The 27,795-nt window shown below is 43.5% G+C and overlaps 5 protein-coding genes across 7 annotated transcripts; 1 reads left to right on the plus strand and 4 right to left on the minus strand.

Annotated features, from left to right (window-relative positions):
• Positions 1-1,244: 1,244 nt before the first annotated feature.
• On the minus strand, positions 1,245-7,543 carry LOC110987960 (uncharacterized). Its single transcript, XM_022251138.2, has 7 exons — positions 7,056-7,543; positions 6,212-6,507; positions 5,611-5,666; positions 5,342-5,468; positions 4,814-4,938; positions 3,473-4,687; positions 1,245-3,149 (listed from the first exon to the last, which is right to left on the minus strand). The coding sequence occupies exons 1-7, from the start codon at positions 7,266-7,268 to the stop codon at positions 2,848-2,850; spliced, it is 2,334 nt and encodes a 777-aa protein (XP_022106830.1). The 5' UTR covers positions 7,269-7,543; the 3' UTR covers positions 1,245-2,847.
• Positions 7,544-8,156: 613 nt separating this feature from the next.
• On the minus strand, positions 8,157-13,094 carry gpn2 (GPN-loop GTPase 2). Of its 2 annotated transcripts, none has more exons than XM_022251168.2 (6): positions 12,993-13,094; positions 11,293-11,791; positions 10,791-10,947; positions 10,401-10,561; positions 9,781-9,911; positions 8,157-9,521 (listed from the first exon to the last, which is right to left on the minus strand). In XM_022251168.2, the coding sequence occupies exons 2-6, from the start codon at positions 11,683-11,685 to the stop codon at positions 9,431-9,433; spliced, it is 933 nt and encodes a 310-aa protein (XP_022106860.1). In that variant the 5' UTR covers positions 11,686-11,791; positions 12,993-13,094; the 3' UTR covers positions 8,157-9,430. The 2 variants fall into 2 exon arrangements, with proteins under 2 accessions (XP_022106860.1, XP_022106861.1); XM_022251169.2 differs by lacking the exon at positions 12,993-13,094 and adding an exon at positions 12,754-12,981.
• A 227-nt stretch (positions 13,095-13,321) lies between these two features.
• Positions 13,322-22,585, plus strand: LOC110987972 (recQ-mediated genome instability protein 1-like). Of its 2 annotated transcripts, none has more exons than XM_022251164.2 (13): positions 13,322-13,762; positions 14,345-14,491; positions 14,857-14,976; positions 15,541-15,660; positions 16,027-16,160; positions 16,537-16,694; positions 17,569-17,711; positions 17,982-18,954; positions 19,082-19,182; positions 19,398-19,508; positions 19,898-19,939; positions 20,373-20,441; positions 20,812-22,585. In XM_022251164.2, the coding sequence occupies exons 1-13, from the start codon at positions 13,607-13,609 to the stop codon at positions 20,965-20,967; spliced, it is 2,430 nt and encodes an 809-aa protein (XP_022106856.2). In that variant the 5' UTR covers positions 13,322-13,606; the 3' UTR covers positions 20,968-22,585. The 2 variants fall into 2 exon arrangements, with proteins under 2 accessions (XP_022106856.2, XP_022106857.2); XM_022251165.2 differs by having other exon boundaries at positions 17,572-17,711.
• LOC147796710 (CD209 antigen-like protein D) lies at positions 22,460-26,421 on the minus strand. Its single transcript, XM_087146368.1, has one exon. It carries the CDS (start codon positions 25,723-25,725, stop codon positions 24,931-24,933), a length of 795 nt encoding a protein of 264 aa, XP_087002494.1. The 5' UTR covers positions 25,726-26,421; the 3' UTR covers positions 22,460-24,930.
• A 160-nt stretch (positions 26,422-26,581) lies between these two features.
• Positions 26,582-27,467, minus strand: LOC147796711 (CD209 antigen-like protein D). The gene has a single exon (XM_087146371.1). It carries the CDS (start codon positions 27,367-27,369, stop codon positions 26,635-26,637), a length of 735 nt encoding a protein of 244 aa, XP_087002497.1. The 5' UTR covers positions 27,370-27,467; the 3' UTR covers positions 26,582-26,634.
• Between the last annotated feature and the right edge of the window lie 328 nt (positions 27,468-27,795).

Raw genomic sequence — 27,795 nt, forward strand, 5'->3', positions numbered from 1 at the left:
GGTTGCCCGGGAGCAATTAGATCGGATGTGTTGCCTAGCAACTGTCTTCACGTCAGCTCCTTTGGAGATCCCTCCCGAGCCGTTGGAAATGTCACGCCGGTTCAGACGAGACGACGACAGACACAGGGCCGGTTAATTCATCGGAGTTAATCTGATTTTTTGCTCCTCTGGGGTTGAACACGCACGGCGTTGGGTAGAAATTTGCGAGTTCACGTTGCCTGTACTACAGACTGAGCCGTCACCGGAGCAAGGATTTCGAACCAACCGACAGAAGAGTGGCACCCAATTTTCATCAAACTAATTTCAGGCAAAATGCTTCCATTAACGACGACAAACTTTGTCAAAATTAATATCCAGTCAAGTCACCCATGAGCTTCTTTAAACTCTTTGTGTTTACTTTTTTCGCCTTTCTTTTACGCTTCAGAACAATTACAGCGGTGAAAGCGTTTGGAAAAGTGTCCGCTGACAAGCCTGTTTAAGAAAAGCATCCGGTGGTCCTGACAACTGTTTAACTGCCTTACTAAATGCAATAGCAGACACGAACCCTCAAAGATGTAATCCTGGTTTTATCGGTGGAAGACCAAGCTCTATCCAGAGATTTCCATCCGTGGGAAAATCAAATCGCACAAGTGGATGATATTTTATTATGTGGTGTCAAACGCAGAGGGGCAAGCATTATCACACAGACATCGGCACAACGTGCATTGTTCAACATGGGTAGTTGCTGCACTCTCAGCAGACGCCCGCCGATGTTGAAGCCCTCTCGTGGGCAGTGTGCGTCCAACGTCCTTCGTCGAAGTCATGCAGAGACGATACGAAGGCAGTCCTGAAGTCTTCTCCCCAAATTTTCTCGAAACTGCAAAAAACACCTTCCCGAGCTGCGTCTTGCATGTAGCAATCAGACTGAGCAATGAACAGATGAATGTGGATCCCTTATTCTTATAAGTCTGGGTCAACAAATAAGTCTTTCACGGACGATAAATTTAATTTCGGTATTAAAATCCCAAATGCGTAGCGTACAAAATAACATGGAGAAAGTAAGAAATCACCGATGAATGCCTAGCTACCTGAAAATCTATTCTTTAGGGGGGAAAGTGCACATTCATAATATACAGGTACATTTTGCCAAGAGGAGATCACCTATACAGGATATCTGCACCTCTGCGCAGACCGTTCGGCCTCTTTTACATTTATGCATGGTGCTGGTATACGTTCGTGATTTTTTCAGCAGGTCAGTAACCTGAAGCGCTCTTCGTGTGAAGTTTTGACTAAAAAAAAGAAAGAAAGAAAGGGTGTGTCGGAGGCTTGAACAACCCCCCGACTTCTAATTCCCTGTAGTCATGCATTGTTTGAATAACACAACTACAAAACACTGAGAAGTCTTGGATTTGCCAATTTTGGACCTTTTTTATTTTTATGCTCCAGACTTCCGGATGTGATGTTCTTCTTTTGCTTTAACTTTCCCTGGGGAGGATGCCTCCCCCCTCTGGTGATTTCCTTTGGGGCTCCCAAGTTATTCCCTACTGAACCATATGTGATAATCTTGGGCACGCCCATGAAAAAATAAGAACTAATTGTGGCGTCCTCATGTACATACTTAGATGTACATGGACTGTTCTGTGCTATGTGGCTTTTGAGGGGGCGGAGTTTCGAAGGCACACAGGAAGGGACAAGATCGAGTTTGGACCATCGATTGACAAGCTGCTGTGAACACTTATTTTACGTCTGTGTACTGCAGGTGCATCGAACCTCGACGAATATTTAGAAAATGGGACCATGCAGATAGTGAAATGACGGGTCCCAAATCAGGGCACAGAATCGTTTAAAGGCGCCCAAATCTGGCCCGTATAGCTTCTCATACATGGATTGAGCAAAAAGACACTGCAGAGTGAACTTGATTGCAACATGGAAGCAACTCCGTAGCATGTAGTCTCTTTCGGGGTTCCCAGTTTTCTTCTTTGCGACTGGTTGTTGCAGATACACGCAGTGGTGTAACTACGTGGGGGGGGCACGTGACCCCGGATGCCCCTCTCCCCCTTCGAAATCCATGAACCTCCTCTGCTGCAGCTCATTATCTTTTGGTGCACCCTTGAAAAAATGTGTGCACCCCGGGTGCCCCCCGGACATAATAACCCTACTCAAGACACTGGATACCGGTAGGCCTACACGTAACTTTATTTCTTTCCAGTGGAAGAACGGTTCCAAAACATTCCATTGCCCCTGTAATTGCTTGATTGTAGTGTCATTTTAGAGTCTTCCTTACAATGATGGGTTGAAAAAAAGCATGCAATGATATTGTTGGAATAAAAAATTGATTTTGCTGGAGCTCAACAGTCACCCCCCTCCCCATATGCTACTAAGTATCTAGTGGTTTAAGTAATGCGTAAAAGGTAACTTTTTAGAAGTTGGGGGACAGCGCCCTCTGTTGCTCGTCGATCAATATTTCATCATGCCGATCATAAAAGCAACTGGAGGTAAAAAAAAGAAGCTGGTGGTTTGAAAGTAACTGTGTCGCGATCATTGTTTCTCGTTGATATTTTATCTGGTTTGAAAGTAGCTGCGGTAGCGTATCATCGGTCTCTGGGGCAAAGTAGTAGATTTTATGCTGTTGACTGTTCAAATTCACGGTGTTCTTGCATGAGAAGTTTCAGTTGCGGCAAACCAAAAGATTTACTTTGTTTTAATTTACTTCTTTGCTGATTTAAGTTTATAATTACATGTTATTCCAAATTAGTTCCTTTATTGTTCTTTGCTCGTATTTTTGGTGTCCCGGTTCCCGTCTTTTGATTTTTCTTCTGCCGTGCATTCTCCGCACGTAACAACATTAAGTTCTTTAAGGGCCACTATTTACTGGCAGCCAACCCGGTCCAGGTTTATCCTAGGCAGTGTCAAATCCTTTCCATTCGCACTCATTCCGGCGGCGGGTCGTTTGCTTCCCGGGAGTGGGGCGCTCTTGAGAGCCGGGGCCCCCTTCAGGGCCAGCAGCGGTCTGCTGTTGGGCGCGGTATGCGACCGGGCCCTCGCCGAGGAGCGAGGCGGGACTGCCTCGCGCAGGATGCTGCCGCTGTTGCTGCGCGGAGTGCCTGGATAGTGACGGAGTTGTCTGGTCGTCGAGTAGTAAAGACCGAGTCGGTGAGCCGGGAAAGCACCTGTGAATAATTGAAAGGGAAATTTCTTAAAGTCGCCGTTTCTTTAGGTTTTTAATTATTATTATTACCTTGCATATGGCATCGATCAACATATCTCAAAGGTGATTGATTGATCATGCAAAAAAATTAAAGGTTACTGGAACGAGTAACGGCCTGGTACCCAACTTGGCTGTCTGCTAACGATAGGTAACTTGGGTTCCATCTCTGTTCAAGTCAACAGGATAAAGTAAATGACTTTATCCGTACATACACTTCGATATGGGAAATGTAGTTTAAGAAGGGATTTTAAAAAAGGGGAGGGGGTTCCTCCGATTGAAACTAACCATGGTTTTGATATGGCAGAACCCCCTCTCGATTTCTTGTAAGTGGAACAAAATTCCTCCTCTCTGCATCCCGTGAGATGAGGTAAGTCCCTGGGTCCGTTTGCGATCGGCGTAGGCCAGGTCCTCTTCTGGAGGAGAAAGACCCGGTGCGTCGCCCTAGAACGGGCGTGGGACTGTCCTCAGGGGTCTCTGAGGTCCAAGCCGACCGTTGGTGCTGGAGAACATCCGCGTAGAGGTTTCCCTTGGCCAGTTTCCCGTTGACGATGATCATGCAGCCGTGCTCGACTGCGGCTCTACCGGGACTTGGAGCCGTCCATCCCGCTGCCGATCGATGTGGGTCCACTGGTGGTCCTTTCTCTCCCGCACTTCTGCACGTTTGGCGCTCATCCGTCCCCGCGCGGTCGTTTTCCTTGTCGGCTTTGTGCGTCGTTTCCTTCACAGATTTGGGGTTCTTCTTCGGAGGATGCGAATTTTCGTCAAGAGACGTGACGATGATCAAGGTATTTTTGTCTTTGAGGTTGATTTCGTTATTATTCGGATCGGGTTTGAAAGAGGGAGCCAGTTTCTGTCGCATATCATCCAAGATGACTTCCCGTGTCGGTGATGTGTTTTCTTCCAGCGCATCGGCCTTCTGTTTCCGTGTATCAATCAAAAGTGGACCAGAATGTTTCTTGTTGGGTGTGGGTGCGCTTTTTAGTCTGTCTTCCTGCTGCACAGCCTGCCTGTTTTGAACCAGTTGCGATTTGGCTCTATCGAGCTCCAATTTCGTGCTGCCGTTCGTTCGCCAACCGGCGCTACTTCCGGGTCGGGAGCTCTTGCCTGCAGGTGTCGGGGTGAACATCACCGAATCTGACTCGAGGTCAATGACGTCGTCGCCGTCGCTTCCCCCGCTGTCGTTCGCGGCTGGCGCAGCCCCCTCGGGATGGCCCCACCCTTTGGCGAGGCGGTTACGCAGGAGGTGGTACCCGGCTGTCTCAGCAATTGGTTTGTTCTGGGTCACCGCCTCCCTGACAGCAGCCTCGCTGAAGCCGCTGGCTACCAGCGATGAGATGATGTTGCCATCCAGCTGCTGGTCAGTGAGTCGGTTGGGGAACTGCGTGGGGTGGAGTCTGTGCGTGTAGCCCCTATTTATCCATGGGTGGTGCATGACGTCACGAAGCGATATCCTCTCAGTCTCATTCGCAGTGAGTAGTTTTCCCAAAAGGTCTCTGCAATCTGAAACGAAAAGAAACGGAGGAGAATGACTACCAGATGCCTCTAAAACACATGTTGACACAAACAATCGATGGCATATTCCCAGCACCTAAAAACTGTTTTGTTTTGTTTTTTGCACTGGCTTACCACGGGTCAGATTCTGTGGTATCGTGCATCCCTGGATGATTTTAGCGTGCAGCTTCGTCATGTTGGTGGGCGGGTCCACGATAAATGGTAGTTCGCCCGTCAACATCGCGTACATGTTGACGCCTCTGCAGGAAGAGAACATGGGCGGGTGTGAAGTGTGGTCTGAACACCAAAGGTGTTTCGAAAACAAACAAGGGAACCTTGTCATTTGGTTACTGTCATACCAAGTGACTTTCTACAAACGATTTCTTCAAGTATTCATAGCTGTTTAACTGTCAGTAGTAGTAGTAAAACTGTGACTGACCTTCAGTACAAAGTAAAATAATTACATTGTATTCACGTAATGTTTCAGAATCCTAATAATTATCAAAGCAATTTAGCTACCATAGTAAATAACAATTGAAAATACTTCTCTCTTATTTTGTATTTTGAGGTAAATCCTGTTACCAAGGAAGGGTGATCTTTCTGCAAACTTTGGGTGCCCGTAAAATAGTTATTGGTAAGAAAAGATCATTGATCTGTACTCACATGCTCCAGACGTCGACAGCGGGACTGTAGCTAGCGTTGCAGAAGATTTCGGGCGCAGCGTAGGCCGGGGACCCGCACTGGGTTTTCAAGAGGCCGTCTGGTCCAAGGATGTTGCTCAGTCCGAAATCTGGTCAATGAATATTGAAGGTTTCGGGAATCATGATCGAGCAGGTATTCAAATTCGAATAGAATGGCTAGATTAACCGAAAAAGAGAGCAGCCCTTTGGGCACACACAGGAAATGTGTCGACTGTCAAATTATGCACTCACCGATCACTTTCAAGTTTGAATCTTCATCCAGAAGGAAATTTTCGATTTTGATATCTCTGCAAAAGAACAGATAAGAACTTAAAAACTGGAATGCTACACGGTAATTGTGGCCAATGCCACTATGGCCTTAGACGGCCCAACAAGGCGCAAAAGCAGGACACTTCCAACAATTGTCACTTGATCCTGTAATACAGGCAATTCACAATAGCGCGTCTAAGAGTTTGAAACGAGTTGGCCAATCGCGAGAAATTTGTCGAACTTTTCCAAACGCGCACTGGGTCGAAAGATTTTGCGCATTGTGATTGCCCACGAGTTGCAAACTCTTGGAGGCGCACTATTGTGAAACGCCCGTATTGGCGCTAAATGCACTGTTGGATGAACTATATTCTTCATGATATACAAAGTAACCAATAGAGGCTTTGCGTATAGTATCATTCTTGAAGGGGAACTTCTTTTGTTCCATCGGGAAACCTCCTAGGTGCATACTCTTTCGAACAAAAGACCTGCCCTCTAAGATGGATACCACCCAAAGCATTAAAACACCTCAGGCTCCTGATTCAATTGGGGCCACACCCCTTTAATACCCCCTTTGGTAACCCACCTGTGTACCACCTCGGCTTGATGCATGTAGTCCACGGCTGACACCAGCTGCCGCATGAACTTCCTCGTCTCCCGCTCGCTCAGCTTCTTGCGGTCGCAGAGGTAGCGCATGAAGGGCCCGCCCTGGGCGAACTCCGTGACCAGGTAGTAGTTGTTGGCCGTCTCCAGGACCTCGTACAGGCGGATGATGTTCGGGTGGCTCGTCAGCCGCTGGAGAACCACCGCCTCGCGCCGGAGGTTCTTACGGACGTACTCCCGCTTGGCGATCAGCTTCTTGTCGATGATTTTCATGGCGACCTGGGGCGACAAGCAGACCGAATGAGCTCATGAAAATGCTTGAATCGTACCCCCATTTCTTTGAACCCCGCCCTCATCGGGCCATTTCGCACCCATTCGTGTTAAATCCAGGTCAAAATGTCAACAGAATGTAAAATTTCCACAGGGAATCGGCCATATTCATCAATCTTGGCTATAAAGTTTAAGAAAATAAATCTCAGAATTATTGTTGTTTAGCCGCACCAAAATCCCGTTTAACAGTAGCGTCGTAACTTTGCTCATTTGATTTCGTTGTACAAAATAATAATAAAGTTTTTATTTCGGCAACAGTTGCTTGAGGCTAAAAACTTTCACTAAAGTAAAGCAATCCATAGCACGGTTGTGGTTTTTTTTTTAAATATATAACTTATGAGCTCAAAATCGCCTTTACCAAACACTGTTACATTAATTTGTTAAAGCAACAGAGCAAAGATGACAAATTAATGTAACACTGTTACATTAATTTGTTAAAGCAACAGAGCAAAGATGACTTCAGTTTGACTTTGTCTTAATTCCTACCAAGAACTTACCTTCTCTCCCGTTAAGGTGTGGGTTCCGCTCCGCACTTTCCCAAACGACCCCTCGCCGATCGTCTCCCCGACCAGGTAGCCCCCTACTCGCTTACGCACGGCCATGGCTGGCGGCATGTTACGGGAGTCGGAGCGTCGCAGGACCGGGCGGGCCTCGGGGCCCGTGGCCGTGTCTTCTTCCCCGGGAGCCCGGACTACCGTCCCGTTCGCCATCGCTGAACTTCTCGCGGTCACACTTCGGAAGTTTGTGTATCTCCCTCCCCCCGCTGGTGTTATAACTACAGCCTCTAGCAACGCGATACTGATGTCTTCCAACTTAAACACAGGATCGATGGCAATGAATGGGCGGCATCGATTGCTGGGTCATCCCTGCATATAACAGGCCTTTAACTTTACACGCCGTGCCTTCTGATCACGAGTATTATTGTCTAATCGACCCCCTGGCCATATCAGAATTTAACTGTTCTTGATATACCAGGGCAGGCAACGTCGAGGGTGTATGGCCTTATCATACAACGCACATCGCCAAATTGATCGATTAAAATCGTATTAATGCACGGTTTACACAGTAAACCACATAGGTCTGTTAAGACCCATGCCGATGCTTAATGCATTAAATCCCAGGGTTCTCTTAGTTATTATGTCTCATTTGGCAACAAGAGAAAACCCTTTTGCGCAACAAAACGTATCACTCCTGGGAAACTGGATACAATCACGAATTTCCACACAACCATAGCAAGTCCTATTCTGTCTTATCGATAAATGGAATATCAATTCTTTGGATGCCACAAGATAATTCAGCTAGGTATGATTACTAACATACCACCGACTGTCAGTCATTAGTGTTGTATAATCTGTTCAACTTTAATCCCGTACACGATTGCCGATAAAGCACCTCCTTTGGTCTTATCAACCGCTCCAGACAGAAAATACTGCCTTGGTTAGAACTAGGAAGTCCATGTAAGGCAAAATTCCTCCATGTTGCGAAAGAGGTTGGACAGGGGTTACCGAATGAGCAGGAAACGGCAGTAAGGATCGGGGGAAAACCACAAAGAACATTTTGTGCATGAAAACAAGAAATGGACCTCTCGATTCTAAAGCTATTGTCAATCTGCAGTACCTTTCCAAACTGGCGAAATTCTGCTTCTTTTTATGCATGTAAATCAGCAGCTTTCAAATACAGAACAGTGTGTAGCAACAATCACAACCCCCAAAATACAAGGATGTTACCAAACATATCGCAGAAAGGGCGTTTAAGAGTCAGCAAACTGGATACCTTTTGAGAACTTTTCTTGCGAACTTTTTGAAGTCTTCTTTCCAACGAGTAAAGTTTCACTTAATCCAGGACTGAAACTTGGGACCAGAGAGTTTCGAGAGCAAAGGCCAGGCCAGGCCGGGCCAGGTCAAGTTAGGTAATTAAATATTTACATGAATTTCAATCTTGTGGATCCTTTTGTGCTGGTTTTGGGCGCACAGTGCTCTCTACCAAAGTTGAGTATCACTGTATTTAACGTCTTCACAAACATTGGGGATTCAAACAGATCTGAACAATGGAATGACAGTAACAGGCGACCCTGTGACCCACAACCCACAGCAATTGATTTTTTCCTTGCACAAAATCAATTTTACCCATTGATTTTTATTTTCCAAAGAAAACAGCGCTCCATCCGGCCATGTTATTAAATATTCATAACCAGGTGTGAGTGGTTTTGTGATGATCAGGCCCTCTAGCCTAATTGGAGGTGGGGTATTTAATACCTAGGACCACTATAAGGCTTGGGTGGTTGACGAGGAATGTAAAGGTATTGATATGCAAATCAACTATGACGTCACTGTGTCTCGCTACGGATATTCTGCCAGTTTGATCCATGTTCAAAGCTAATGAGAATTTAAAACTCCAGTGCGACAGCACTGTTAGGTGGATTTTATTTTGTGGGAGACAAGCTACAGAGGCTATCTTCTTCCAAAAACGTTTGGAAATAAGAAAAAAATTGCCAGACAAAATTTTTGAACTATGGATCACAACATTTACGTAGGTTGAACTTGGTTTTGAATTTTTCTCTACCTGTTTTTCTCTTTGATTAAAACATTCAATTACACATACTTTGGTTAACAGTTCTTTTATGAATCGACCTTGAGTATAAAGAGCATTTCCCAGTAGGCAGCATACATTATTACTCAAACATGGGTTGTCACTAGTTGCTTGTGAAGGGCGCCCTCAAGTGGTTGTGTACATACAATAATACACGTGTACAAATTCTATCTACATGGATGCTCTTGCACATTTTCTGAGACCACAAAAACAGCATGACATGGACTTTGTGTTTATGAAAACTAGTGTTGTGACAGTTTTGACAAAGTGCACATCCTTCTTGTCAGCTGTCTTCGTCACTCATATCACACTCTTCCATCACGTTGGCTGCACTCTTGTCTCCTTTGACATATTTCTCTTGGGCAGTGGCTGTCGTAAACCAGGGTTAAGGGGAACATGAACTCCAAGGTGGCATTGTGCTCCTGTCCACCCAGGGGTATAAATGGGTGCCTGAGAGGGCAGAGAGGGTTAATGCATTTGATTAGCCGTTGTGCCTGAAATGGAAACATTGAGTTGTATACTCCCCAGGGGACTGAGATGGTTTGGGGAATGTTTAGGGGTCTGCACGATGCCTTGAACGTTATCCATCATCAATGTCTACACTAGTAATATTAGTCATGGACAAAAGGATATTTGAAGTACTCAAAGTCAGCTCCCACTGCGCAGGACATGAGAGCCTGCATATTGCGTTCTTCCAAGTCCCCGAAGACGTAGCCATTGGCTTTGTCGACCACCTTCAGGACCTCCAGCATGCTTTCACGGTCCTTAAAAAAAGCCAACATAACAAGTGAAACTTAAACCACCAGAAAAAATGCTGCCTAAATATCGCACTCTGGCTGATAGACAGATCACTCGTCTCGTTGGAGGTCCATGCCACCTTCGTATCTGCTGGACCCTAACCCTCTGAAACATTTAGGCCATTGCACAGATCATCAAAATGGAACAGGAAATCTTGCAAGTGATTCTTAATTGCTAGACTAAGAAGTGTTAGAAGCATTGGAATTGAGTCAGTCACTTGTCGATCAGAAGTCGGTCAACAAGTCAGTTTGTCAGAACGTCAGATCAAAAAGCAGGCTTGAGCTATTTGAGATGAACAACGATGAAAGACACCTTTGTCACAGCTCATTGAAATAGCTTGTGAGTTGACTTGGGACTGAATAACTCGTGACGGGCTCGTGATGACTTGCGGTGACTCATGACTGGATCAATTACAACTCTGGGAGTTAGGGCTCAGTGCGGTTTGGGTAGCTCACCTGTACGTCCAGCGTGACAAATGAGACCAGACTGTAGTCCTGGATCACACCAACAAGGGCCTCGTTCATCTTCTTGAATTTCCTCAGGAAAGGATCGCCTTCCAGGTACTGCAGGAGATATTGGAGATCCAGCACCTCCGTGTAGTAATCCAGATTGAAAGCTAGAGGGAGACACAGAGGCAGAAGAAAGGAGGAAATGAGATCAAAAGTTATCATCCATGGGCCGAACTCCTTGCAAAGAAAAAGTGTGTACTAGGGCTCTGCAGTCGAATCCATCACAATTCATCATTAAGTCCCTGCAAGTGTACCACACATTCTTAAGCCAAATCACAAGCTACACAAATGAAATGTGACACGAGCATTCCTTTGTCTTCCCGAATTTAAACGTACCCAGCTTTCCGTATTTTTCGACGAGGTCAATCTTGGAGAGGACGTTGACATGCGGAAGCTCCATTTGGAGCATTGTGGAGAGGGACGTCAGTAGCACTGAGATGAACTTGGCAGGCTCGCTGCAGTAGTGGGAGTCGACAAGATGAACGGCTACCAGCTGTGAAGCCAATCGAGATTAAGAACTTCAATAGATGCAGCTAGTGAATGCAGCCAGTGTTTAGTCCTGCTGGGCAGGATGGCACCAGTACCCATATCACAATTTTGCATAACACAAAACCAACAAATGTATAAGGAAAAATATGGTGAACGTGAAATAGAACATATTTGGCTGGATTGAGAAATGGATGAAATAGACTGTTGTTTGAGAGGAGATAGTCTGCTGAGGTTTGTAGTCTGTGAAACATCCCTTTCTGTCGTACTTGGCAGACTAGACCTATTCATCTTCCACAGTGTAAGCCTCAGGGTGGAATTGTTTAGAGATGGTTGATCATCAGTATCTCACACTGTATTTCCACTTCTGAAGAAGGGCCACGATGTTCCGCATTGAGTTGTGGTGCGTGTAAAGTTCCACCTGCCCGGGGCAATCAAAGAGGAGGTAGTGGTCCTTGGCCAAGGGCTCAAGCTGAGACTCAAGCCAGTCCACGTTCTTCTCCAGATATTCGATGCAGTAGACCAGGCCGCCGTTGGGACCCAGTTTCAGTTTGTCCATCACGTCTGAGGCGGTGATCAGGTCAGCGATGTCCACCGCTGCATCATACGGCAGGGAGTCGTTGGCCGGATCCAGATTGACCACAGCGACTTTTCGCCCGAGGTGTGTCAGGAACTCCTTCATGCCATTGCAGTAGGTGGTCTTCCCGGCACCCGGTGGACCAATGACTACCTGCGCAAACGCCATTGTGCTGTCAAACTCGGTAATGATGAACGAAGTTCGTTACTAATAGTCTCCAAATTTTATCAAGGGTTGCAGCTCAAGATTGGTTGCCATCATGATGAAGTGTTGCCTGTTTGTGAAAGCAAAATCAAAATTAGCATCACTTTGGTTTGGTGACACGGTTTGGCTCATCGTCAGTGCTCAAGAACTAAAATGATCATGTTTCAGTAGTGGAAAATTTGATATGAGAACTCTTTGTGGAAAGAGTTGCATAAACCAACAATGCTTGATAACCTTGTGCACAGGTCTATGAGACTTGTCTGAAAAAAACAGAAGAGTTTTCTAAGTACCTGTACAAGCTTGGGAATTTTCTTTGCTGGATTTCACTTTCTAAGGACATGCTATTTTGGTGGCTGTTACAACATTTTAGGGGAAATTGGGTGTTGCCCGTATGTGAACCTCTTTCCGTGTTTTTCTCCAGGCCAGGGGTCTTTATTAAACTCACTGAAATGTATGCAGGAGAAGCTTCAGATGAGCTTACCGATTAACCAATATGTAAACACAAACAGCATAACCAGCAACACATGCCAAATGACATGATTACAGAATACCCCACCATGCCTGGATGATCAACCTCGTACTAGCCGGTCACACTGTTCTCAAGGGGATTTTCACCCCATAGGGTCTACCCACATAACCATTGATTTTACGGTGTACTTTGGGGAAAGAGTCCCATATACATCATCCAATGCAGCTTGACACCCTGTGCAGTGCACAAACCCTATGATGAGACTGGTCTGAATAATTCTGTGTCTTCTAAGTAAATGACTTCGAGAAAATGTTGCATCCTGATTCCACTTTTCTCATCATATATCATCTCAATAAAATTCAGTCATAACAGAAATGCTGGAAAGACACGAATTCCGGACTGAGTTACCGGTGTTATTGGGAAATACTTAGAAATTCTCTTCACTCCCCATAGACTTTGTACATAACTGCTGAAGTGGAGTCAGGATGCAAAATTTTTTCCAGTAGGGAATAATTACTGGCGTCCATATATGAAAACTTTCCCTATTTTCGAGAGGCATTTACAATTTTTACATAGGCGCACTCCGATGAATGATTTCTTTAACAGTCCCCCTCCCAGTCATGTCGGCGCCGCGCCACGCCAGCATGTTCGATCAGTTTCGGCATCCTCGGAAGTTGTTCAATGATAGGGCCTAGGTCTTTTGGAATATTGCACCAAGTTCAACCATTGAGGAAAAGGCATGTAATGGCAGAAAAATTTATCCCCTCCACCGTAATTTTACTATGCAAGTTTACATTACAACCTGGATAAAACTGCAAAACTGGGTAACCTCAGGGCGCCGCCATCTTTCACTTCATATGTTTGTTTCTTCTTTCGCAACTCCAATAAGAAAAGAGACTGAACCAATGTTTGTAGAGTGGAAGTGTTGCGCCAATAATTGTCTCAATAAAAGAGCTTTGTGTCAACTGAAACTGAAAATCCAAACATTTTTGAGAATAAATTAAATTATTTAAATAAATTTTAGATTGATAAAATAGTTTTTGTGTTTTTTGCTTTTAACGACGAAATGATACTTCTCTCGAAATTGGAGGGACCCCTTTATTGTGGTGTGGTTAGGTCAAATACGCCGGATCAAAGGCGCGCGCGGGTTGAGTATAAATTAGCAGACGACATTCGTCAGTGTTCGTGGCACCGTTCCGGCACATGACACAGGCTTTGTACTAGGCCTACTAGCTAACAAACAAGTAGGCCTAAAATGTTGTTTTGTCATTGTACTACGGTGACCACACGTTAAGACACTTTTTTTGTCTTCCGATAAAACTCTGAACCAAGCGCAAGCCCTGTCGCAGCGGTACAATTTACAAATGCAGGTGACACCTGTCCTGCCTGCCCTTTCCCGCATGTGTGGAACTGGACATGCTGGAAGTGATTAACTATTTATCTTTCAGTTTCACAATCATGACAATGGCTTTGAAAGTTCCAGAAGTGTCAGCATTTCTGCGGTCCAGACACGTACGAGTTGTTGACGAGTGGACAGTGGAATGCTTGGATTGGCTCCAACAGGAATATCAAGTAAGAACATAAGAAACTTGAGCCCGAGGAAATTGTTTTACCATACCAGTCGAGCAAAAAAATCTTCACCATTTTCACCTCTCTAGTTGCTCTTGGCCTATCTGCCTCGGGCCATTCATCCCCTGGTCATTGGTAACTCACCCTTGACATTTCTCCTTTCTGTGTAGTAGACCTGCTGGCCATACAGAAACTATTGTTGGTAAGAGGTCCATATACAAACATCACTCATTTTAACTTGCATGGGGTGTCAAGTCTGTGTATGGAACTTTTTTGTCATTCTTTACGGAAAGAGTTCCATAGGCCTAGGCCCCATACGGACAACACTTATGTTAGATGTCAAGAATTTTCCCTTAAAATTCCAAAGCATTTACTCAGCAAACACTTGTCAGACAAGTCTCATATGGTTTGTGCACTGGGGGGCATTGTCCATATAGGCCTATATGGAACTCTTTCCATTTGCACTGACAGTTATGACATATGCATAACCATGACGACTAAAGCATATCTGATTGTGAGGGATATGGCTTGGAGGAAAGCTACATGAATTGTGTTTATGAAAATTTGTTTCATGATATTTTCAAGGGGCAAAATGTGAGGCCAGATGAGATGAAGCAGCACGTTTATGACCAGTGGCTGGATTCCGATCTTGGTGAAGTGGCCTCGCCAGCACTACCCCCTGGAATTGCACAGCAAAAGAAAACACAGTTGACGGGTAGTTACGCATTGCAGGTGATGATCTCTAGGACTTTAACCGAGCTTTATAACCTCATTTACGTGTGTTCAAATTTTCACTAGATATAGAGGCTTTTCATGGTAGCCATCTTGCAGGGCACTTCTTTTGTTCTGCAAGGAAGCCTCCTTTGTGCATACCCTGTGGAGCAAAAGCACTGGCCTGCAAAATGGCAGCCATGCAAACCCTCTACATATACAAATATTAATAGTTGTTTGCCCGAATTATTTGACATTAGATTAATAATGGGATCGGGTTGGAATGTGCCAATGTCCCTTCCAAGAATTAAAAACAAACCGCCACTGTTGGCAATTATGTTCAGATTAATCTGCATTAATAAATCAAAAGTTGTTTCAATTTTCAGATCAATTCGATACAGGATATTAGCCAACCTGCATACGGCCAACTTCTCAAACTTCAGGGTAGAGAGAATGAAAATGCTTTGGTATCAGCCACTCAGGCAACTCAACCAACCCAGAGTAAGGTAATTTCACTGAATGCTGACCAGATAAGCTGATTCGCATCTCTACTTCTTTGCTTAGCCAATGTTGCCTGTACTTAGCAAGTTTGAGTAGCTGTGTAGCTTTTAATGTGTAGAGGATTTTTATGAAGAATGAGCCTAGCATGTCACATTTATGTTGGGTGGGATCAGTCAGTCTGCAAGATTACTAAATCTTGTTGTATGATTTGCCAATAATTCTGTCATCAGCCAGTTGCCTTTCTGTCTGATTCACAGTTTTGAAAAAGGGAAGTTAAGTCAAAAATGTCATACAGAATTGATACATTCGATCTGAGAAATTGGTGTTGCCGTACGTGTTCAGTGTATATGGACTATTCCAGCGACCAGACTCTGCATGCAGTGTGCTATGCATGCACAACATACTTTTTAAGGGTGTGTGTGAGTGTGGTTTTCTCCTTGGATCGGTCTGTAATAAGTCGAGCAGGTTCCATACAATTACTCTGTCAGGTTTACCTTTTCAGTGATCTCAAGCTTTTCAGACTTTGTCTAGCTCAGTTGTAATTTTCACGTTGTGTGGTGTGATTTCAGTTTGAGCAGAAGTCAAGCCGCATGCTGATGCTTCAGCTGACGGATGGTCACCAGTCACTTGAGGGCATGGAGTTCCAGCCGATATCTCAGCTCAGTGTCGATACATTACCGGGGACAAAGGTAATGCAGCTACGGCTAAGGCTTGATCTGAATCTCCAATCAGTGGCTTGATCTAGTATCTAAATCCTTACAAAATGCAAGCACATATACGCTTGGAGCCCGTGGATGTACTGTCTGAACTCTTGAAACGTGCTGTGCTCTCGATTTTTGGGGGGAATTCCCACTTTGTTCGTGATTCTTGTTTATTTTGTTATTATTTATTTTAAATCTTCAGACAGAATGACAATAAAGGTTGTCCAGGGGCTATCTTGGAAATACTATTGTTAAAAAACCTGTCACCAAAGATGTGTATGACCAAACTCCTGACAATAGTAAATGAAATGAAAGGTCCCTGTGTTTGTTTTTTTATTTTCAACCATTCTTTAGATTTTAGTTCACGGGTCAGTGCAGTGCCGCATGGGTGTTCTCATGCTCACGGCTAACAACATCAGAGTCCTTGGTGGGGATGCCGAGTCCCTCACCGAAGCCAACTCCCAGATTCAGATCTTGTCCAGAGCTCTGTAAGTATGGGAGTGTTTGTTAGTCCTAAACATTCAGGTCATTAAGATTTTGGGATAGCCACGCTCTTGAGTTGTGCATGCTTGTCCATTAGTTACCAACCGACAGCTTTTGAAAAAATGCTTGGTCACTTGGGTTTGGCAATCACAGATCAACGAGAGATTTAATTGGATTTCATTTTTTAAAGTCTCATTGTTTGATATAGTTACTTTGTAGTTTACATAGTCACTTATTCACCTTTGTTGAGCTTATATTAACTGAAAACTTATTCTCATGAGAATAGTCTCTGGATTATCTTTTCAAACAGCCTGTTATATTCTGTATTTCCGATGGAATGAATGAATACGAGAAGTTGCGTAATTGCTTCCTTGTTTTCAGCGGTCTTGATGAGAGTCAACAAACCCAACAGGCACCAGTTCCGACCGCATCCAGCCAGAGACCACCGGTCCCTCGGGTTACTGTCGACCTCACTGGCGATTCTGAGGGCAGAAATGCCAGCACCTCTTCTGGTCAAATGCAAAACGCTAACCAATTTGGCAAGTTTTTCCATCAGCAACAGCACTGTTATCGTTTTTCTAATTGTTGAACAACCATTTAAAAGTCATGTGAGAGGGGATCCCAGAAACTCATCAGAGCTGTGTCCAACTTACTTTGCCGTGGCTGGAAAGAAGACGTGGCTGTGGATGCGACTGTTGCCATTTTTCATAGACTTGCGTGCTTTTGCCGGTCACAGCCAAGTGAATTGGGCAAAGCCTCATATTGTATCCAAAATTTCACCCAAGATTTGAGATATTTCCACAGTGCGGGCGATTCACAATACAGTCCGTCACCAAGGTTGCTATGGAAAAGCTAGTTTTTGAAGTGCATTGCGGGAAACAGTCGACAAATTCTATTTGCCAGATGCCCATGGGGAACTTTTGAGTTTAATTAATCCTTTATTTTCTTTTTTTTCTATCCAATGGAATGTCCTAGTTTTTCAAATCTCGGCAAGGTAGCCATGCTTTTGTCAACTGTACTGGGGAAATGTGGCCTCTCCACAGCAACTGTATTGTGAATCACTCCTATTGAGCTACTATTTTTAAATTGCAACAGTCAGACTGGTTAAAATATACATTAACCCTCAAAGAGCTACAGTATCATCTTTGTTTTCTAGACCATGGGGTACATGTGTGATTAAGTTTCAATTCAATCTGATATTGGATTTTGTTGTGACTGACATTTATTGTTCGAGCTCTCACATGTCAGACCTTGTACATTGAGCAGACCTGTCCCAGATTGAACCCCGTCCCTTTAGGGTTAAAACCATGTCTTTTAACTGTTCGCACCTTGAAATTGGCCGTGAACTGTGCATCTGCTGGATTTTTATTTTCACCACTCAGTTTATTTCTGTTTATACAACGATCTATCCAGTAGGATCACATGGGAACGCAGCATCGTCTGGAGAGGAAGATGGCTTCTTCAGTGACGACCTTGGGGATGACCTGGATGCTCTGATGCTGAATGAAATTGAGAAGATTGAGGAGATGGACCAGATGCAACAGTTAGCGAGCAGTGTGAGTATAGCAATGAACTAGTGGCGGTTTTTTTTTTGGGGGGGACGTGTTTCCCATTTTAAGTTTCTTTATTGGCATTTAAAGAACTGACTATTTAGAGACCTTACCACAACCTTTCGGGGGTTGCCATTTTTCTTTATGTAAAGAAATTAAAGAACCAACAATTTAGAAATGGTACCACAATCTTTTGGTGGGGGGTAGGTGGGGGGGGCAGGATTCATTTATGGCTCTGCCTGTTGAAGTTAATGGGGTGGGTTTCTTCTCAAATAGGCCGGAGAGGAAACGGACTGGCCAGCCGACGATGATGAAATCGACGAGATGTGGTTGGAGCAAGTCGAGCAGACTCATGGCATCCGAGCGAGTGACCGGCCAGGAGGACAGCCAGCAAGAACTGACAACCAGGCCCAGCATGCATCTCTCATCAACCACCCGGCATCAAACGCAGATGCTCCAAAACAAGCTGCTCAACAACACTCCTCTCTGTCGTCAAGTTGCCGTATCCGACAGGATCTGAAAGACGTGAACACCAAGACGGAGCCACAAAGCATGAAGAAGGTGAACAATAGCCAGCCAATGTCAAACAGAACAAGCCATGATGGCGTCCAAAGGTTTGATATGTGGACACGAAGCAGTGCGTCTGATAAGAAAGAATGCAGAAATGCTTTCCAGACAAATGCCCAAGACTCTATAAAAGACGCATGGAGTAACATCAAAACAGAACCTGGATCTAGTAAAAATGCAGTGCAAGACACAAACATTGACATTATTTCGAGAACCAGCAGCCATCATGCTGGCAAAGCCATTGCTTCAGGTTATTCGGATAGAGAAGCCAGCTTACATGTAGATTCCAAGAACACCCTTCAACACCTTGCTCCGAGTGTTTCAGGATTTCCTCAGAGAGCAAATACGACTGTGCTGGACACCAAACCACTTGTAGACGTCCAACAGAAGGCCCGGTTGTCTGGACGTTCTACTTTGCAGAGTGACTCGACAGTGCCTAGCACCATCTTCCAGAAATTGCCGACAGGGTGCACCAAGCCTGCCCAGGCAGCTGGCATAGCTGCACGCATCACTAAAGATCCCCTTCCAGCAAACTTAAACAACAATGCCAAGAACTTGTTGGGTGTTGCCACATCCTCATTTGCTGAAGCCCATAGAGCTGTAGGAGGCCCAGTGGATTCTGAGACAAACTCAGAGGATGGCTTCAGTGCTGCAAAACGGAGACGTTTTCATTCCAATGAAGGCAAGAAACTTGTGAAATTAAAATCACTTGTCTTTCTGTTCATAATGTCACAAAAGTTTTGATTTCCAAAAACAGAGCTTTGCTGTCAAAATTTCCTGTTACTTGTGAGTTCCAAATTTATTTTCAGGAGGTCAAGCTGTAAACGGCGTGGACAGTTTCCCTGTGGTCAAGCTCTCGTCTGTCATGAATAGAATCCAAGCCGAGGAAGTGTTTGAATTCGCCATCAAGGTATGTGGTCTCACCACAATTCATGAACAAGTTCTGAATAAATTGTGTGGAATTCAGTGGGGAATAAATAATGGTACTGCTATCAGTTCGGAATAATACAGTTTTTTTGCCGTCAGTTTGAAATCAGATATTGACCTTTTTGGGTATGGATCAATCTGGTTTGTTTTGTATGGTCCCACGATGAACACAGACGTCATATTCTCTTCCATCCACAGGGCTTCATCGTAACCTTGATTTCTCCCTTGAGCAAAAATGATGGCAGCTGGAGCATCTCGGCAAAGATCAGCGACAAGACGGCGTCGCTCGACGTCAGCCTTTCCAATGAGGCAAGTATTAAGATATAAACACGAACAGTTTAAGGTTCGCAGAAGTGATGAGGGACTTTGACTTGAAATAGATTCAAAGAGCACACTTACATAAGGAGATCTATATAATCTGGCTTCACAGAATGAACCAAATCATCTTAAAACGTTGCGCATGAAATGTTTGGAACCTGCAGATTGTCGTAATTGGTTGTACTAGGACCAATTCAGCGAATGACTTTTTTTTTTCCAATTTCATATCTCAATCTTTTTTCAGTAATCAGCCATGCATGTAGCCTTGTTTACCTTGGCATTACAGTGTCTACTGTCCGTAAGTTCATTTTTTTGCATGACCTTTGGCATCTCTTGTCAATTTATTCCTCCCTGCTTCTTCTTCTCTGAACACACCACAGGTGCTGACTGGCTTAATAGGATTCTCCGTTCCCGAAATGATGGTAAGTGCAAGACTTACATTGGGTGCATTACCTTAATTTTTCAAAGCCATGATCATAGAAATTTTGAATAGCCCACGAGGCTGGTCATGGTTCCTGCTAATTTTCAACTGTCAATTCACAAAACTAGAACAAATCCTTCAAACAAAACAAGAGAAGATGCATTACTTGTTGTTCAACCCCTTCCCCCCCTGCTGTAAGTTAAACTATTTTGTTCCCAAAACGTTAAAATAAATCCCAGTTTGAGAACAATTAATTTTATTTCAGAATGTTTAAATACAATGGTGTAAAAGAAATAATACATTCAACCATTGTCAATATTGGCCTTACAAGTTCTTTCTGTTTGGCTAATCAGTACAATTTAACTTTTTTTTCTATCACGCACCATTCCCTTGAACTTTTTTTTAGTTGCAATTTTCATTCCTTTACCCTGCAGCAAATAAAGAAAACCATTAAGACTTCCGATCCAACAACTGCCAAGGAATTGGAAACAAAGCTACGGCAGGTAAGGCAATTAGTTGTGCGCTAGACTTTTTCCCAAACCTTTTCATGTACGTGTGTTACAAGCCGCAGCTACACTATTATTTCCATCTCACGGCTGAGTTTAAGACCGAAGCAGATTTGGAAACAATATTTGTAATGAGGTTATCATCTTAAAAACGCTTTGAATTTGTTTTCATTATAAATTGTCATTTGCTGTATCTAGAAACTGCTTTGTCTAATTTTCAAATGTTTTCGTTCGTTTCCATTTTAAATGTATTGGTGACTGTTCTTATTTCCTTGAGTTCAAAATCCATTTATTAAGTTTTAAGGGCATTTTTCTTTTATGAAGTTTGACTGTAGTTTACTTTTCTCCTTCTGTTGAAATTCTCCAGGGCCTGGCACAGTGCCAGAAGTCCCTGATCGACATGCACTGTGCCATGACCATCCGAGTCGATGGGAATCAAGACCGCCCTCAGGTTATTGCTGTGGGCAGGACCGATCCGGCCGATCTGGCCACCAACTTCAGGAAGGTGCCCAGCAAGACATGATGATGTAGGGGTACCAACTTGTTGTGGGGTACCAACACGCAGCATCTTCAGAACACACCTCCATATCCACAGAAGTGAGTTGCATGCACATGAGCAATATAGGCGTAGTTCCACATTTCCGTTCAAATCGTGTTTATTGTTAATAGTATGTGGTATATGTTAAACTTAAGATGTCTTTCCATGCTTGCATCTTTCAGTTCGCTTAGTGGATGTTGCAAATTAAGCCTATCCCCAACGCTGAGCATAAATACCTGCTCACTGGCCCAAAAAAATGGAAAAAGGCTTGTTGGGCAAATGCTTCAAGTGGGCGCCAAGTGCCAGAGTGAAGACCATTATTTGCTATGCATGCTTGGTACTTACTATATCGTTGAACCTCTTTGTAACAAGGTCCTTGGGACGTTATGAATTGACTTGCTATAACAGGAACCTTGCATTGTCAGGGATGAACAGCAAAGAATAGAGGCTTTAAGTGGTAGCCATCTTGCAGGGCAGTTCTTTAATGTTTCATAGGGAAACCTCTCTGCATGCCTAGTGAAACAAATGAACTGTCCTTTAAAGATGGCTGCCATGCAAAGCCTCTATACAAAGACTTGGGTCCCAAAATTTTTCCTTGCGACGAGTAGAAGTTTGTATTCCTTTTTGGGGTTTGAAACACCTTGAATTGTGGATCCACTGTTGTCCACCTGTTTTCATTCTTCAACACAAATCTCCATGGGATTTGTGAACCACTTTCCAGTCGTGGACCCTCAACCAGCGGTGTACCCTATTTACCCCACTGTAACAACATGCATGATTGAGTATGTAGAAACGTGTGCACACACACTGCACCATCCCAGCGCGATGTTGTTGATTTGTAAAAAAAGGCGCCATTTCTCCTTCCCCTCCCAGTGCCCACGTGCGTAGGGCACTCTCCTGAACAAACTTGATGTGACATGCATCAGCCACTGTCGTAGGCGAAGACCGCAGTGTCACGCACAGTATGGAACATGTAGGCAAGCCTTTGCGTGCTTTAATAAATGGCAAAATTGAAGAATAAAAGCAGTGAGCGATCAACCAGTGTTGGATCTGCACAATAACTTCAACCAGACACGACACAGGCGGTGACCTTCATCCATTTTTTCAAGGATTTACAGCTGTTAGCTTTCGTCGTGTATTTTATGACATGTGATGCATGATTGCCAACCAAACATGTGCCTACTACAGAGGTGGCCAGTCTCAGGGAAAACGTGGTAGCTTGGCACTCCCACATCATTCTCTCAAACTGTATTGCGGGTCTCAAAATTCAGTGGACACAAAATAGATTATAATTTGCACAAATAGAAAGATACTTTTGTGTACGCGGAAAGAAGACAGAAAGATGATGTTGTTAATTTTCTTTGTTTCCCCACATCTTGGGAGAGTTTTGTTTTTTGTTTTCCATTTTTATTGTAACTTTGTTCTTTCTTAAAACACTCACCACTTTCAGACAGAAAAGAATAGTCATTTTCTGCCATTGAAACCAAGTCACCAACTTTATTTCCATACAACATGTCGTTAAGAATACAAGACAGATCATTCGGAATATAACACACACCATCTATGCAATTGTTATACAATAAAACATTATAAAATGGCTTTACTTCTTTTGTGTTGATTTATTGATTTAGGGGGTTATGTTTCATTTCATATTTTCATCCGCTGTGAAAAAGACACGTAGAGCTGTAAAGAGCACTAACATTTTATGTTCTCGACGATGTGTGCTATACCGTGAGGTGGAAGCCACATTGGCGTGACTTGTTTCACCTTGCATGGCAATGAGTGCTTACATTATCTGGTCAGTACTTGTACCACAAACCAGAAGGGAAAAAACTGAGATTAATGTTGACCTTGTTCGGAATCTTAACTGTTAAAATAAAATAGCAGCTGACGCACATCATAATTCAACAGCATGACATGCATTGAGACCAGTGGTGGAATAAACAAGACGATCCATAGTCCATGTATTTCACAGGTCAATTCTTATTTACACCACGCACAAATCACCAGCAAAACATAAAAGACGTTTTATAAGTACATGTACTATGCTCGATTAATTTGTACACCAAATCTTCTGCACATCAAGTCCAGTAATCGTAGATTTCCAAACAATCATCTAAGAATGTTTACACTCACTGCACTGCAATCTTTCAAGCACATCATCAAAGCTCACAAATTGTTTACGGCTAGATTTCAGTTAGTCAAAACATGCAATAAAAAAAGCCAATTACAGTACCTGGAACAAACAATTTCTTCATCATAGGAGGGTTTTTGTTGTCTCGGAAAGGTGTCATTTCTTAGCCCAGAAAAAAAGGAGTACCGTAAATTATCCAAGTGGGCAGGTAGGAAACAAGCATAAAGTTGGGAGTTTTTTAATCATCTGCGTTGGCCTTGAAAACTTACTTTATGAATGTTATGATGCGGTTAAAGTCTATTTAATGTTATTCAGTATTCGGTGTTAATTCAATTAACATGAACGACTGTTGCACAGAATTTTTTTTGTTCACAATGCCATTGTTGTGACAGCCAAATTTGTTAACCCTGACAGTGCCGAATCCTCTAATTTGATATGGTTTTGCAAACAACCCAGGGAGTTAAGGTTGAAAACCTGAGCTTGAACATTCGATTCAGAATTACATTTAGACACATCTAGTTTGAGTAAACACATTTTGTCTTGTTTTTGCATACTTGCATTAACACTTACATTACGTGCTATTAACACCATAAACAGCCACCAGTTCTAGATCATATAACCATTGCTTTTTTGGGCGTTACACATTCATTTGATATACTTATGGCCCATTCTAAAACAACTGTGACAAAACATAGATTCATCCTATATTTAATTAAACACAAAAAGTCTGTATAGCCTTTTAATATGTACATGTATGTTCTTAAAGTTTTTTTCTTGAACAATGCTACTCTTCTTTACTGTGTTGTATTCGGTGCTTTCATAAGTTCCTTTAAAAGTCCAGCCATAGGTCGCTTTACAAGGCCAGTCATAAGTGACAGGGTGAACAACGACGGACGAATGCTTTTGTCACAGCTCATTTGAATAGCCCGTGAGTTGTCTTAAGATTGAATGACTTGTGATGGACTCGAATACAACACTGCTTCTTTTAAACAAACACCAAATTGAAAAGTCTACCCCAAGAACAAACGAAAGCCTGTAGAAAACACGCTCTTACCACCAGTTGCTTCAAAACTTATTTCTCCAGAAAGATTGATTTGTCATTTGGTGTTCTCGTGTTTCACTCCGTAAATCTTTGAATCGCACTTGTCTTACAGTTTTTCCCCAATTCTGCCTGACCCGAAAGAAACGGAAAATCTCAATGATGTTAAGTATATATAGTTAATATACGTATCTGAACATTTTGATCCTTGCACTACAATGCCTACGCTGCTGCAACTTATGCAAAAATCTACTTCAGATCAATAGTAACTTGATTAGCAGAATTTAAAGACTTCTTACGTACACACTTTATCAGCATTAATTTTATTGCAACAGTACATTTATCTCACAGAAGAAAAATTCACTTTACAATGTACACGTAATTTTGATTACAATCTTACACCTGGTGAAGTTTTCTATGCTAACATGAAATACTTGGTGCATTGAGACTCCGCAAATCGACACAATTTGTGCATTTCAAGTATCAAAGTTTGCCTCTTTCAAATAATCAACTATCCATTTTTATTTTATAACTGGCGAGTGTTCTTTGAAATACTTTGCACGTGCTCTGAACAGCAAACAATCTTTCTACAAGAACAAAAGTTTATAAAAGAATTAGTTCCTATATCGCCATCGATATGTACTCCGTCTTGTGTTGTGGCTTACGTTAACGAATCAAGTACGAGGCAACAACAAAATTGTTTATCTAGTTAGAGGAATAAGTCTGCTGCAGTGCATTGCGTGTATGAACACCTTCCCTTTTCAATTTGCTTGAACTAAAAATGTGTGGTAACGGGGAAAGAAATGTTCGTGCCTACCCAACAGCTTTCTCCCACACTGAAATGGGTGCACAGGCCTTGTTCAAAGAAGGCACTGAGGCTTACCTCGTTGTGTGTTGCGTTGTTGAGTTGGCAGGTCTTGGCCGGACCTCCCTGCCAGAGATTGAAGGAGCGGCATCGGGGCTCGGCCCTGCAGGCCTGGCCGCACTCGCTGACTGCCTTGACCGTCAGGTTCTTGATATCATAACCAAGTAGACACCACTGTTCCACGCGACCGTCTGGTCCGAGCAATGTGCAGTAAGTCGGCGCGAGGCAAGGCATTTCGCAAATAGCAAATTTATTGACAGTGCAGCTTCCATGGCTAAGATAACCAACTTTCCCTCCACCGTTGAAGACGCAGAAATGTCCAGACTTGTTAGGAAATCCTCTGTACCAGTTAGTGTACACGCTGTTTTCACTTTGTCCTCCAACGCACCGTAGATTATTGTTGACGATGTCACATCCAACCCAAAGTGGTCTATGTTTGAACTCCCTGAACACTTGGTCGCGGAGCTTCATAATGAACTTGTGTTCCTCTCTTGAGTTAGGCAGTTGAAGACTTCCGCCCAGACGTTGACAAGCCGTCAAAGCATCAAACCAAGTAGGCTTCTCCTTCAGCGCTATGTAGCATGAGTCACGCCAGTTGTACCACCCTGGAGGGCACGCTGTAGGAATGGCATCGTGAACGCCTACCGTCATCCAGATTAGAATTGTCAGGCTCAGTTGAGTCCAAATGCCCATTGTGGATAGCATTTTAGATCATTGATTTGACCAAAGCGTTTCTCAAAAAACCTGTCCTTTTTCCCAATCAAAATGAAGAGTATTTTCTTGGTGATATTATGGGTATCAATGAAAATGTTTTTGTGATCAGAACCCGAGCGCTTGCTGCGTTAGTCTGACGCGAGAATTTCATTCCTTGATGTTAACTGATGATATGTTCATGTTGCAACAAAGAAGCCGCAGGACTGTTAGTGTCACAAGCAAGACTAATGGAGCCGCTTTCCCCCGGTGGAACCGAAGAAGAAATTAAAAATTTACGCCTTAAAAGGTTTGCCGCTATATTCAATGCAGTGTGAAAATACTGCAGATAACTTCACGTAGTGCCACCGCTCCATCCAATCCATATTAAACACAGCCATTAAGTATGTCGTTCCTTTCAACATGAGAGTACGGCTGGTCGGCGGTGTATATACATGAAACATTACATGTATAGACTTTTTCCTGTGATGTCACGATCGTGCTGGACCAATGATGTGGTGTGATGGTTGTGATGGTAATCTACCTGCACAAGATCAACCAGTCCAGCATGCAGCGTTCGCACGTACGCTTGCTGTAGCACGTGGTTAAGCTGCCCGTAGGGAATATAACGCGATCACTGTGGCCAAGGCGGTCTACACGTGATCGTTTACGTTTATCGCAATCCAGTCACGTGGGTGGAAAAGGTCAATAGGGAAATTTTGATAAATTCAAATCAAATCTTGCAAAATTACCTATCCATCAAAAAAACTTTACTTCTACACGAGAGTTGCGGGAAAATGAATGATTTCTAATAGATATGTTCTAAAATTGGGGAACATTCCATTTGACATATATGTATTCCAGTCGGGGAGGGGGCAAGGTTTGAGCACACAAAGACTTTTGTCTGCCATTTTTAATATCCATTTATAGTTCGAAGAGAATACATTCCCTTGTGAAGTCATCGGAGCTTAAATCGTTTTTCGTGGCATTGTTCAGTTGGCAGGTTTTGGCCAGACCTCCCTGCCAGAGATTGAAGGAGCGGCATCGGGGCTCGGCCCAGCAGGCCTGGCCACACTCGCTGGCTGCCTTGACCGTTACGTTCTTTATCTCATATCCGTGCAGACACCACCTCGTCATGCGACCGTCCGGTCCGAGCGATGTACAGTAAGTCGAGGCAAGGCGAGGCATTTCGCATATGGCAAATTTATTGGTGGTGCAGCTTTCAGAATTCAGATAACCACCTTTCCATCCACCCTTGAAGACGCAGAAATGTCCAGACTTGTTAGGAAATCGCCTGTTCCAGTTGGTGTACACGCTGTTTTCACTTTGTCCTCCAACGCACCGTAGATTATTGTTGACGATGTCACATCCAATCCAAAGTGGTCTATTTCTGAACTCACTGAACACTTGTTTTCGTATCTTCATAATGAACTTGTGTTCCTCTCTTGAGTTAGGCAGTAGAAGACTTCCGCCCAGACGTTGACAAGCCGTCAAAGCATCGAACCAAGTAAGCTTCTCCTTCAGCGCTATGTAGCATGAGTCACGCCAGTCGTACCAACCTGGAGAGCAAGCTGTAGGAATGGCATCATGAGCGCCTACCGTCATCCAGATTAGAATTGTCAGGCTCAGTTGAGTCCAAATGCCCATTGTGGATAGCATTTTAAAATCAGTGAACTGAGACAAGTGTTTTTCAAGAAAGAAGACGATTTTTCTGGTCAAACCGACAAGGCTTTCTTGGTGATATTTTCCAATTGGTTTCCACAATCAGTGTTAGTCGAAAATTTTCTTGTGATCTAACACCGAACAATAATTGCTACGTTTGACTGACGAGAGAATTCCATTCCTTGGTCTTAAATAATACATGTTAATATTGCAACGAAGAAGTGGCCAGGCTACCATATTGTCACAAGAAAGACTTAATAATGAGGTCACCTTGCCGGGTCGATTTTAACAGGAAATTAAAAATTCCCCTTCGAATGATTGCTATAATTTGGAACGGTACTGCAGACAACCGCAGGCGGTGCCAAAGCTCTATCCATTTCCTAACACCAGCAACGAAGTATGTTGTTCCTTCTAAAAGTAACA

Source organism: Acanthaster planci, linkage group LG15, assembly GCF_054643075.1.
Source record: "Acanthaster planci isolate LZ-2023a linkage group LG15, COTS_SCS, whole genome shotgun sequence".
NCBI lineage: Eukaryota > Metazoa > Echinodermata > Asteroidea > Valvatida > Acanthasteridae > Acanthaster > Acanthaster planci.

Bases quoted from the DNA above. Each gene is read 5' to 3' on its own strand.
- LOC110987960 (XM_022251138.2), bottom strand. From the start codon at position 7,268: ATGGCGAACGGGACGGTAGTCCGGGCTCCCGGGGAAGAAGACACGGCC. The intron at 6,508-7,055 runs GTAAGTTCTTGG...TTGTCGCCCCAG, and splicing joins ACACCTTAACGGGAGAGAAG to GTCGCCATGAAAATCATCGA. The intron at 4,688-4,813 runs GTAAGCCAGTGC...TTTTCGTTTCAG, and splicing joins ACCACAGAATCTGACCCGTG to ATTGCAGAGACCTTTTGGGA.
- gpn2 (XM_022251168.2), bottom strand. From the start codon at position 11,685: ATGGCGTTTGCGCAGGTAGTCATTGGTCCACCGGGTGCCGGGAAGACC. The intron at 10,948-11,292 runs GTGAGATACTGA...TTGGCTTCACAG, and splicing joins TTCAGAAGTGGAAATACAGT to CTGGTAGCCGTTCATCTTGT. The intron at 9,522-9,780 runs ATATCCTTTTGT...ACCCTGGTTTAC, and splicing joins GCTGACTTTGAGTACTTCAA to GACAGCCACTGCCCAAGAGA.
- LOC110987972 (XM_022251164.2), top strand. From the start codon at position 13,607: ATGCTGGAAGTGATTAACTATTTATCTTTCAGTTTCACAATCATGACA. The intron at 18,955-19,081 runs GCAAGAAACTTG...ATTTATTTTCAG, and splicing joins ACGTTTTCATTCCAATGAAG to GAGGTCAAGCTGTAAACGGC. The intron at 19,183-19,397 runs GTATGTGGTCTC...TTCCATCCACAG, and splicing joins TGTTTGAATTCGCCATCAAG to GGCTTCATCGTAACCTTGAT.
- LOC147796710 (XM_087146368.1), bottom strand. From the start codon at position 25,725: ATGCTATCCACAATGGGCATTTGGACTCAACTGAGCCTGACAATTCTA.
- LOC147796711 (XM_087146371.1), bottom strand. From the start codon at position 27,369: ATGCTATCCACAATGGGCATTTGGACTCAACTGAGCCTGACAATTCTA.